Below are 11,690 nucleotides of genomic sequence, written 5' to 3' on the forward strand. Positions count from 1 at the left end.
CTTTAGAAGACTTCGCTGCCTTTTCTCTCTGGAGTGTGCGTGTGCAAACAGTGCGGGACAGCGTGGGACCCGAGCGCCTCCCCGGTGGTGGGACGTCCCTGGGAGGACAAAAGGGTTTGGCCTGACATATAAAGGGCCCGCGAACAAAGCGGCGCTGTCTCCGTAAGCGGATGGGTGCAGCCCACGTGGGGCCGTGTGTGCAGGCTGGGCAGCGTCACCCGTCAGTCCTCCGTGCCGCTTTCAGAGACAGCGCTGGGTGCTACCGAAACGTCACCACTTTCTGGGCCACTTGAGCGTGTTTGTCATTAATCACAATAAAATCTAAGCTGACGTCGGGGGTTCCAATTCCACACCCACTCCAGTCCCGGCAGGTCTGTGTTGCACCTGAAATATGTCTCCCCCAAAGCGACAAACACGTGTTTGGCCCTCACGGGACCCCACCTGGGCTCCCTTGGTTTCCACGCATGCAGGGCAGGGCCTGCACCCCCTCGCCCTCGTCTTCATCATCGTTCGCGCGTGTGGTGTCTGCCTCTCGGGTATAAGCCGCTCACACGTCTTTGCGCTGCGTCTGCTAGTCGCCCCGTGTTTCCTCCCGCAGTTCCGTCCGATGTGTTCTTCGCCAACTCGGTGTGGAAGGGGCACTTCGAGTATCTAGGGAAACAGCAGCCGGCGACCCTGACCGTGGACTGCTTCAACGCGACTAGCAGCAAGGTCAACGCCACCTTCAGCGCGGCCCCCCAGGCGGAGCTGAGGCTGACAGGTAGGCCTGCCCCGTCCTAATTGGGGGTGGGGTTGGGGCCGGCAGCCCCTCTGCCTCCTCCTGGGGCGCCGCGCCTGCGACGTTGGCTTTGCGTCCATCTGTCGGGTCATCTCGGGGACCAGGCCAGGCGGCATTCTCATCACGAAGGTCACAGCGAGGACAGAAAAGCGGGCTGGAGATGTCGCACATCACGTATTAAGTCAAAGGTGTAGGACTTAAGTCCAGAGAGGCACGGCTCTCCGCTGTATTTTTGGGTAGACTTCCCTTTTTGTTTGCATCCCTCGCTCCAGCCCTAGATATTCTCTTTCTTTAATGCTTTTGCTCCTCCTGAGTTGTCTCCTTTTGTTCTTCTGTTGGTCACCCCGCTGTCGACAACACAATGACAGCTTCAACCGTAGGCCACACCTGGTCGCCCGTCTCTGCCTGTCGCTCACAGAACTGGGGTCAGAGCGGCAGAGGGCCAGTCGGATGCAGACGTCCTGAGCCGCGGGTGGCGGGAGTGGACCCGGCCTCAGACGCAGGGCCACGGCGTCCCGGTCAGCGGCCCGGGGAGGCGGCTTCCCGCCCTGCCTGCGCACTCGGCAGCAGAGCCAGTCGCTGGGAGGTTAAACATGTACGTCCCTGGTTCCCACCAGAGACGAGCCGCTGTGCTTTCTGAAAGGAGTGACGTCACTGTCCCTCGAACCTGTGTTCTCTGCGCAGAAGAGACGGCCTCACTGTTGCCCGTTGGGACATGTCCGTGTCCCGTGGGCCGGGGACGAGCTGTCGTTGCCAGCAACCCCCGACCCGCGCCCCCCGCGGCGTCTCTGGGCGAGAGTGTCACACTGCCGTTCCGATGCATGAGGAGCTGGGAGGCGGGACCGTTTAGCCCCTGTAGGCCCAGGACCCCACAGGCCACCTGGGCGTGTCCGCCACCCTGACCGCTGTGCTGCTCCTTTAATCTCAGCGGGTGAAACTCGCTACGGGCAGGGGGACGGTCACGGGGCAAGGTGGCACTTCTGTCCCCAGAAGTGAGTACATGACAAACAGCAAATGCTCGATTTCACAGCGGAATAGAATGGAGGTCCCATCGCTTTATTCTTTCTAGGGGATAAACACGTTGAAATAGTCGCCAAAGGGAAGTGGACGGGACCCTCTCAGATAGACCAGGGAGGTGACGAGAAGTGATTTTAAGGGAACAGGTGCCAGAGCGAAGGTTTTTAAAATAGCAGTAATTTGTCTCCTCGGTGATGGTGTCGCCTGTGGGCCCCATTCCCGAGCGAGCAGGCCGCACGCCTGGTGCTCCGCCCCGTGAGCCCGGCCACAGGGGCGCGTCCCGGTCTCCCCGCAGGCGTGTACAAGAAGGAGGAGGCGCACCTGCTCCTGAAAGCCGTGCCAGTGAAGGGGGCGGCAGACGTCCTCGTCAGCAAGGCCGAGAGCAGCAGCTGGGGCCTGGACGGCTACGTGAGTGGCCGCGGGATGGCGGGCCCCGGAGGCATCACCGAGGGGCGGGGGCGGGGGCGTCCGTGAGAGGCGCAGGGGCGTCTGTGCCGGCCCACGCGGCGGTCCCTCTGCGAAGTGACCTGGCGCAGTACCTCATCTGACAACGGGAGAAACCGAGTCCCCAGATGAGATGCAGAGGGGCCAGGACGAATGGGTGCTTATCGCCGGGGACACAGTGGGAGGGTGGACTCGGGTCCTGAGGGTGGAGACAGAACTCTTCCTGAGGCTGCTGGCTGCCATGCTGAACGTCCCAAACTGCCATTCCCAGACAGGCAGGGACCGTGAAGACGTGCCCTTGAAGAGCCGTCTCTGCGAGTTAAGTATGTGTTTGCACTGTGACCCGTCACCCGACCCCAGGGGCCACATCAGCCCACAGTGGTGACAGAGTGCGCTTTACGTGATGAAGGTCATACATGAAGTCATAGTTTTGTCCCCCTTTACAAAGGACAGTTCGCCTGTGTGTATGTGGGAAACTTACTACCCACTTTTGAGGTCAAAATGAGTCTTAATTTCTATGTTAGTTGAAGTTCCAATCTATTTAAATGTCTAACTAAATAGTTTCACTGTAAGGAATGGCAAAAGGTAAGATATTCACCTGTAATAGCTAAACGAGGGGCACCGGCGATAGCAGGTAAACACAGAGAACACGCCTGACCTCGCTCCCTCCTCCTCTCCCCGCAGGTGTCCTCCGGACTGGAACGAGGAGGGTTCACCTTTCAGGGCGACATCCGCGGGAAGGACTTCGGGAGATTCAAGCTCGAGAGGCAAGGTAAACGGCACGCAGCTTGTTCTCCAAGGAAGGCCGGGTCGGGCTTCAGAGGGTGCCGCTGAGCGGTAAGGAGAAGGGCCGGGACAGCGAAAGGAACAGACTCGAACATAACGGCAGAGCCGGGCACGTTTCATAACTCAGTGACAAAACAGAGAAAACGCGCGCCGCAGAGCTGGACGCGGTCGGCGGACCCAGTGCGGAATTAACGTCCTTCCTGCAGAGAGAGTCCGCGTGGGGGGCGGGGACAAGGCAGCCAAAGAATTAAGCGAGCGGCATCACCTAAGGACATTATAAGAGGGGTTAGAAGTCACCAAAGAGCAACAAAAAGGGAATCAACTTCAAAAATATGTGTGACGGACACAAGATAGGTCATCGTTACTCACCAAAAGGTCAAAGTTGTTCAAAAGGATTTGGGGTGGAGAGCAGAACAAGGGCCCCGGGTGCGGACTCTGGCCGGCGTGGCGAGCGGGCGCCCATCGGGCAGCACTCGCTCACCCCGCAGTCCCGTCCCTGGAGTGTTTCACAGACAAGCGTCAAAACCCGTTTGCCTCCCCAGGGAGCTCTCAGGCAGGACTGTTTTCTCATAGTGGAAATTAGAAACAATCGCTGCATGCTGCAGATCCATCATGAAGGAACTGCTTAAATAAATAATTTTGTGCTGCGCGCTCGATTACATAGAAAATAATAGTTTCATTTAGTAGATTCCGTTAAGGGAACGAGGGCTACATATCGATGCGGAAAGACGTTCATACCTGCACGAGAAAACGCTCACTGGAGAGAGTCACACGGACGGATGGGTCCCCCTCCTCTCTCTGAGTTTTAGCTCAGTACGTACAGAAGAAAAAGGCTCGGTCATCGTGGACTGGAGATGAGTTAGGACATTCTGATTCTTCCTCCAAAATCTCGGTGGGGAAGGCAGCTCTGTGGCGACAGAGGTGCGGAGAAAGTGTCTGGTTTGTGCCAAAGCGCGCTCCACACGCCAGCCACTGCTGCCGGTGCTGCGGACCCAGGTGGAACCACGCATTTTCGTGGTGAGGTTAACACAACGTTTCTCCTGAAGGGCACCCACCGCTTTCTGTGTTGCCGGCAGAACCCAGTGCCCACGTTGCTTTGATAGAGCAGAGCGTGGCCGTGAGTGCAATTACTCGGTGATGGTTGTCACCGTCACCAATGAAGTCATGTCACCGTTAAGACTCTTACCAAGGCGAGGGGTTCCAAAGGGAACGTACCAGCCTGTAAACTGTCATATTGAAAAAAAAAAGAAAACTTGATCAAAAAAGATAATTGATCATAAAACACGTGGCCTGCACCATTCCAGACGCAGCCCTTGCAAACAGAAGAGCTCCACCTTATCACGCCGGCAAAGGCCGAGTTGCTGTCCTTCCTGGGTTATTCCGCTGGAGGTGCTGAACGAGGGCCGGGGACCCACACGAACCGCGAGCAGATAATCTCCGGCTCTGCGTCAGGTCGGCGGCTCCTTGCCCTCCGTCCGCCCTGCGGCATGTGCCCCGGGGATTTCCGTTCAGAAGACCCAAGCTTGCTCCTCCGATGCTCCTGTCCCAAACCATCACTTTGCCATCGCAGATTTTCTCCGTATCACCCATTTCTTTTTAATCTAACAAAATCCCAGCTCGGGTAAGCAAGCCTTATTCTCCCATGATGAGGAGGTGGTGGCCAGGATGCACAATCTGCTTCACGGAGGAATTTGAATCACAAGCAAATCTCCCATCAACTGATCAGAAAAGTCGGTGTTTAAGTCACAATTCAGACACATCTGTTAATTTAAGAGTTATGGCTACACCCTATTTTTATGGATAAAAAACAAACAATCTCTTAATGGTCACCAGTCAGTAGATAAATTAAAAAAAAAAAAAACAACAAAACATGATTACCATTAAATGGATACTAACTAAGTCAGCTTGAAAGACCACTCTAATGCAAAAGCTTATGGGGAAAACTGAACAATACATCGGTTTCCGCATTAAAATCGCATGATCCCCCCGCACACAGACGAAGAATGTGAAACACAGGCGAATCCTAGATCTGATACGGAACTTGGACCCAGGGTCTGTGACTACGGCCCAAAAACGGAAGCAGATCACCCAACTAAAAACTCAGCAAAGGATCTGAATAGACATTTCTCCAAAAAGACACGGACCATCAGTAAGCAGAGGACAGGACCCTCCACACCAGCCCTTCCCACCCACTGTACCACAAGGGTTCGTAGCACAGGCAGCACCCGGCAGGTGCTGACCCTCACGCTTAGGTCAGTAAATGCAAATGAGGGGTGCTTTGGTTTTGGGGAGAGGCCACAGCAGCACAGCAGCAATAAGGCAGCAATGGGGGGGGGCGGGGGGGGGGTGCAGTGGTGCAAATGTTCTTGTAAGGACCCCTATAAAATAACACTGGCAGGAGTCGGGTCACCCCCTTGGAGGGCAGCGAAGTCAGATACAGGGACCCTAAACGCTGCCCCGCTCCGTCCTGTGTGCTCAGAACCCTGCCGGTGGCAGGCAAAGGGACGACAGTGCAGCCTCACAGAAGGACGCTGGGAACGGCCTCCGTGCCTGCCAGCAGCTAACGGGCCACATAAGTCCCAGCCTGTTTAATGAACGCAACAGAATGCTGTACACCTGAGAAGTTAAGTCTGACTTACAGGTGCTGATGGGAGAACCCCAAAAACATGGTTCTGTTTGAAAAGCCAAATATAAAACATGTAAACCGTATTTCCGTTTCTTAGAAACAATCATATATATTAACAGTACTTTCTGGAAGAGCACTAAAAAGACCCAAAACCTAGGGGGAGGGGAGGCCAAGGGGCCCTTTATTTCCAGGGACCTTCTTATTATTTATTTCCATGCCTTTTCATGCCATTTTAATTAATAGCGTGTGCACGCGTTACCCTTTCAATTACGAAAACAAGGTAAATAGTCGAAATCCACTAGGAGCTCAAGGCAGCCTCTTGCTTCCTGAGACAGGCTGCCTGCGTGACTCACAAAGCCCTCCTCCTGCATGGTTCCGTGTTAGGGCGTGAAGTTCCCTGTGGTGGGGAGATCTTCCAGGATTTTATTGATTGGGAGTCTGATACCTATTACGGCCAAAAGAATATAGTCTTGTTCCAGAAAATAACTGCAGTTACCTGAAGCAGAAGACAAATGTATTCACACGGGGTGAAGAGGCTCCCCGAGTGTAGAAACACACCTCAAGAATGAGGTCCAGCAACTTCACGGATGCCGGGGCTGCTGATACACTGGGCACACAGCAGCTTCTCCTTACGTCCCAGACCTGTGCATGGAGCACCTGCTGGGTTCTGCATTCTAGTGCAGGCCCTGGGGATCAGGGGGGACGTTGCCCACACCTGCCCTGGCCTGACAGGACTTGCGCCCCTACATGCTGGGTGCCCCCCATTGTTAGCTGAGATGTCGCGACATGTGGTCTTCAGAACACACCTGTGGGGTGGGAGCCATTGGGGCGGTGTGCCCAGGCCACTCCCCACCCCACACCCTGCTGGTGGCTGGGGGTCCCTGCGGCACTGCCTCGGAGGACTGTCCCTGTGCCATCCTTGGCTAGAACCACCACCGGGGCATCCACGTTGTCGTCACAGCAGCAGGAACCCAGTCAAAGTGGGCGTCACTCCCTCCAAGGTCAGTGTCCAGGACGAGGGCATCCGTTCCGCCTAACCGCCCACCTGCCAGCACCCAGACGCAGGGAGTAGAACAAGAGCCCAGCGCGCAGGTGTGAACGCCTCTGAAAATCAGAAATTACATCTGATTCCGATGCGCTGATGTGGGCGGGGCTCCAAGAGACACGGTGAAGTTACAAAGAGCCGACATCAGGATGAAATAAATGCGCTTTAGAGCTGAAGGGCGCGGGGAGCCACAGAGCACTTCATCCGTGAGAGCCAGGCACAAGGGTTCTCTTTCCCTTTCTCTGTGGAAACTCAAGAACTTGTATTTTAAAAGCCCTTTGACTGTTTTACACATGTGATCATTTCCTTGTGTCGAGGTTTATAAAAAGAAATAAAACAAGGTTTCTCTGGCCATTGGCCATCCCATGCGCTCTGGAACCAGACTCCTGGAAGCAGCCCGCACCCAACCGCATCCGTGCGCACGAGGGCGCTTTACGCAAAGGCGGGGACTGGTTCTCCGGAGCTGCGCCCTGAGTCAGGCTGTGCGAGACCCTTCGCGCTCTGCGTGCCGGGAACGGGCCGTGGTCCAGTTCAGCCAACGGTCATTAGACTCGTCGGGTTCAGTGTCTCGGTCACGGAGGCTGCACCCAAGTCTCTCCAAAGGAGCGTCAGGGGGTCCTGACGGAACTCAGCTTCTGCTTCTCGTAGGATTTACTCTCGGGTGGAAAATTCGCCCCGCGGGTGTTAGCTGAGGCGTGAGCCACGATCCCTTTTGTCTTCCAGACCCGTTGAGCCCAGACCAGGACTCGGCGCGCCGCCCCCCGGGGACCAGCAGCGGCTCTGTCGCGGCAGCCATCCTCGTCCCCTTCTTCGCGCTCATCCTGTCAGGGTTCGCGTTTTACCTCTACAAACACAGGTACGCGCCGCGCCTGCGCCCGCTGGCTCGTTTCTCCTTTAGCAAGTACAAAGGGAGTTCCTACTGGGCGCAAAGGGAGTTCCTTCTGGGCACAAAGGGAGTCCCTACTGGGCGCAAAGGGAGTTCCTACTGGGCGCAAAGGGAGTTCCTTCTGGGCGCAAAGAGAGTCCCTACTGGGCGCAAAGGGAGTCCCTACTGGGCGCAAAGGGAGTCCCTAGTGGGCGCAAAGGGAGTTCCTTCTGGGCGCAAAGGGAGTCCCTAGTGGGCGCAAAGGGAGTTCCTTCTGGGCGCAAAGGGAGTTCCTACTGGGCGCAAAGGGAGTCCCTACTGGGCGCAAAGGGAGTTCCTTCTGGGCGCAAAGGGAGTTCCTACTGGGCGCAAAGGGAGTTCCTTCTGGGCGCAAAGGGAGTCCCTACTGGGCGCAAAGGGAGACCCTTGTGGGCGCAAAGGGAGTTCCTTCTGGGCGCAAAGGGAGTCCCTACTGGGCGCAAAGGGAGTCCCTACTGGGCGCAAAGGGAGTCCCTTCTGGGCGCAAAGAGAGTCCCTACTGGGCGCAAAGGGAGTTCCTACTGGGCGCAAAGGGAGTCCTCACTGGGCCCAAGGCACTGCCGCACGCGCCATGTCTTGAAAAAGTGCTCCAAATGTCTATTCGTTGGCCTGTCTCTATGAACAGGAAGGTGTCAAAATTTGGAGAGAAAAATTTAAATGAAATTGATCCTTTCCGTGGTGCGGACGTGGATGCCACAAATAAATAAGTAAATAAATAAAGCAAAAAATAAATCTTGAAGAAATTATAAATTCACATACATTTCTTGTGTCTGCGGAAAATGTATTACCTGGAGGAACTGGGCACCTGCCAAAATACTTAACATACTCTTTAGAATAGTAGCATTCCCTCCAGGTAATAAGAAAAAATTATGGTCCCACAAATAAGATTAATGTATGTTGAATGTGTTTAATGTTTATTTATGCAGTACAGGCATTTCTGCTTAATGCTGGCTAAAAAAGAAAAAACTGGCTTTAGGAGGTGGTTTTTTGTTGTTTTTTTAATGACTCATGGAATAGCTTTCACTCTGTGTCTTCATGGTTTTTTTTTTTTAATATAAAATAGTAAGAGTGTTACTTCAAAATTATAATAGCTGCTTGCAAGTATGTCTTCACTTTTTTGAGGTTGGTAACGTTCTCACTTTAAAGATGGAAACCGGAGAAAGGGATTGCAGACAGCATTCCCAAAACTAAAGACTCTGCGTCAACCTTGTGGGGGAAAGAGCCCCATGCGTGGTGAGCCTTACTCTCAGGCCCCGGGTGGCACTAGATGGAAGAGGTCCATGTGTCACCAAGTCCCACGACCGTCTCCAGAAAACCCCATCACTGGCGGTGCTTCTCCTCTCCTCACGTCCATTGCAGATTTTTCTTTCCCAAGATTCTCTGAGACATGTAATGGCCCTTGCGGCCCAGGCGTGCGTAGGAATTTACAATCCTGCACGTTCATGTTCGCTCTTTTGTGGCAGCCACAGGAACCGCCCGGAGGCGATGCAGCTCAGGGAATTCTTTTTTTTTTTTACACCTTTTGGAGCTTTGCCGGTGGGTGGGGCCTCCCACAGGTTCAAAAATTCCATCACACTTGGGCGCCATACTTCTCCCAGGGAAACCCGCCTCTGCCTTGCTGCGCCCTCTCATTAGGGCTCTCTGTGGGGAGTCCCAGGGTGCCTGACTCAGGATGCCCCCTCCTGGGTTCCGCCCCAAGTCTGACCCAACGCTGTGGGGCTCCCCAGTAACACGGGCTGGGTGGCGGGTACTCCTAACCTGGGAGGCAAAGGAGCTTTTAGCCGAGTTGAAGCTTCATTCACATGTGGCTACATTCGTTTACTGATCTTTCTAGTGGAGCGTTTTCAAGTCCAAGGTCAGAGCCCTCCCCAGCCCCCAGGACCCTCGCAGGCTGCTTATCTGCTGACACGCACTCTTTAGTTCCCTCTTTCTCCATGAACGCATTATAATGTCAGAAAATCTACTCGTAATCACTGAAACAGAAGTTTCTTTATATCAAGTGATGTTTCTGGTAGTGTGGTTATTTAAAGTAGGTTTTTACCACCTTCCCGTGATTTCTTCTGAAAAGGGGAGTAGAGGTGGGGGACGTGAACTAGATAGTTTCACATCTTTTATAATTAAAAAGCCTTTAATTCTCTAATCTTAGCTCTACATAGAAGTTTTCTTTTAACCAGAAAATATATGCAATGGTTTAATAATGAGGACAGCATCTTTTCTATAACTTACTTATTGGAGACAAAATTGTACTCCAAAAGACAGCTAGCATTCAGTGAATGTTAGTAATGGCGGCGTACGAAAGTTGCCCTTTATATTTTAGTTCAGTCTTCGTAGTCCCGGAGGGTGGGCACCGCGATGCTTACTTTATGGCGAGGCCGGCTGCCCAAGGTCGTGAAGCTTAGAGGTAGACAGATGTCCAACCGGAACGCCAGCACCGGCGTCTCCCCAGTTTCCCGGGATGAATAGTTGGAATCGGACAATTCTTTGATTTTGGAAACCACTTCCATTTTCAAAGTTCTCTTGATCGTCTCAGCCAGCCCTTCAGCGGAGTAGCCCGCGAAGGGGGAGAGCCGTGGCGCCTGCCGTGGCTCTGTGCTGTCCTGTCGGCGCCCGTCCCCGCGGACAGGAGAGCCCGCGCCTGTGCGGCCCGGGCCTTGGGAACCGGCCTTCACGGGGCCTTGTCTCCTCTCCTCCCAGGACAAGACCCAAAGTGCAGTACAACGGCTATGCCGGCCACGAGAGCAGCAACGGGCAGGCGTCCTTCGAGAACCCCATGTACGACACGAACTTGAAGCCCACGGAAGCCAAGGCCGTGCGCTTCGACACCACGCTGAACACGGTGTGCACCGTGGTATAGCCTCCGCCCCGCAGGACGGACCCATAGCCATACCTCCGACGGGCAAGCAGTGATTCCTTTGGTGCCATGGCCCCTTCCCCTCCCCTGCCGGCAGCGACCTTCCACGTCTGGTACCGCAGTCGTGCCGCGGGGATGTCCAGAGAACGTGCCGTCTCCCGCGGGCCGGCCATCCCTGTCCGGGGCCTGGCTGTCCCTGCGTGGGGCCGAGGCGTGCCTGAGGAAGACCACCCGGTCACGCCGTGCGCCCCCTCCGCGCCTCGGACGTGCTGGCTCAGGTGGCGGGGAGGCCTTGCCATGCAGCCCGTGGGGCACGTGGCTCCATCCTGTGGACGTGACGGGACCGCGGCGTGTGGGGTGTGTTCTTCTGACCCCCGTGAACACAGATACTCTGGGAAAGAAGCTCTCTTGAAGAAGACAGCTCCCCAGGAGAGGCACACACCCACACACGCCCCACTGTCCTTCCCGAGAGCCGACGCGCTTCCATCCCCCCCGGCCCGTCTCCTGGGCCCTCCGCCGAGCCCCCCGTCAGCTGTTCTATCGCAGGAGTTCTGATGCACAATTTTTGCACTAGTGTGTTATGAATGACTAAGATTCTGATAAAAAAAATATACTATTTACACAGGGTTTATACACGCTCCATACGCACTGTATATAGACATCCTCTCATTCCCCGCGCTGAGTACCCTACCATCAGCCGAGCTGACGTGTAAGAGAGAGAAAATCCCCTGCTCTGGCACAGGTTTTAAAAGAAATACGGTATCAAAGAGATTTATTTTATTATTGCTTCTCTTAGCGACATATCTGTGTTGAACTCATTGAAAACAAGAACAAGAGGCCTTTTATTTCCCACGTTTCTCATGTTCATCGCCACGCCAGTCACGTCTGGAGGAGGCCGCCCGCGCTTGCCACCTGCCGTGTACAGATGTGAATAGTAATTTATTTCAGACGCGCGTGGACGTGTGGGTTGGAGCCCACAGTACAGTCTTCCCTGTGCACCCCCTGATGCTGCACTGCAGACGGAACCCACTGGACGTGTCCCTCGGAGGCAGGGGGCCCCGGCCACGCTCTCCTCCTGCGGGGCCACGTCTGCTGTCTGTCTTCTGTCTCACGCACTTCCCGATGGGAAGCCAGTCCTAGGGATGCTCCAGGTTTAGAATTCCCGGTGGTAAATTAGAAATGGCAGCATCGACCACCTAGGCGTGATCCCCAATGCGGAGGCGACAAAAGAGGACCCAG

The 11,690-nt window shown here is 54.8% G+C and overlaps 1 protein-coding gene across 1 annotated transcript in view; it reads left to right on the forward strand.

The window, feature by feature from the left end:
* Positions 1–11,462, forward strand: part of CSMD1 (CUB and Sushi multiple domains 1) — a 601,662-nt gene extending 590,200 nt beyond the window's left edge. The window contains exons 66-70 of the mRNA XM_090258247.1: positions 599–760; positions 2,091–2,203; positions 2,924–3,029; positions 7,435–7,552; positions 10,295–11,462. Coding sequence (XP_090114373.1) covers positions 599–760; positions 2,091–2,203; positions 2,924–3,029; positions 7,435–7,552; positions 10,295–10,454 — 659 coding nt within the window. The 3' untranslated portion in view covers positions 10,455–11,462. The remainder of the gene's footprint in view (positions 1–598; positions 761–2,090; positions 2,204–2,923; positions 3,030–7,434; positions 7,553–10,294) is intronic.
* Positions 11,463–11,690: the final 228 nt, after the last annotated feature.

The sequence above is a fragment of the Furipterus horrens genome, unplaced genomic scaffold (genome assembly GCF_987537825.1).
Source record: "Furipterus horrens unplaced genomic scaffold, mFurHor1.1.pri manual_scaffold_12, whole genome shotgun sequence".
Classification (NCBI taxonomy): Eukaryota; Metazoa; Chordata; class Mammalia; order Chiroptera; family Furipteridae; genus Furipterus; species Furipterus horrens.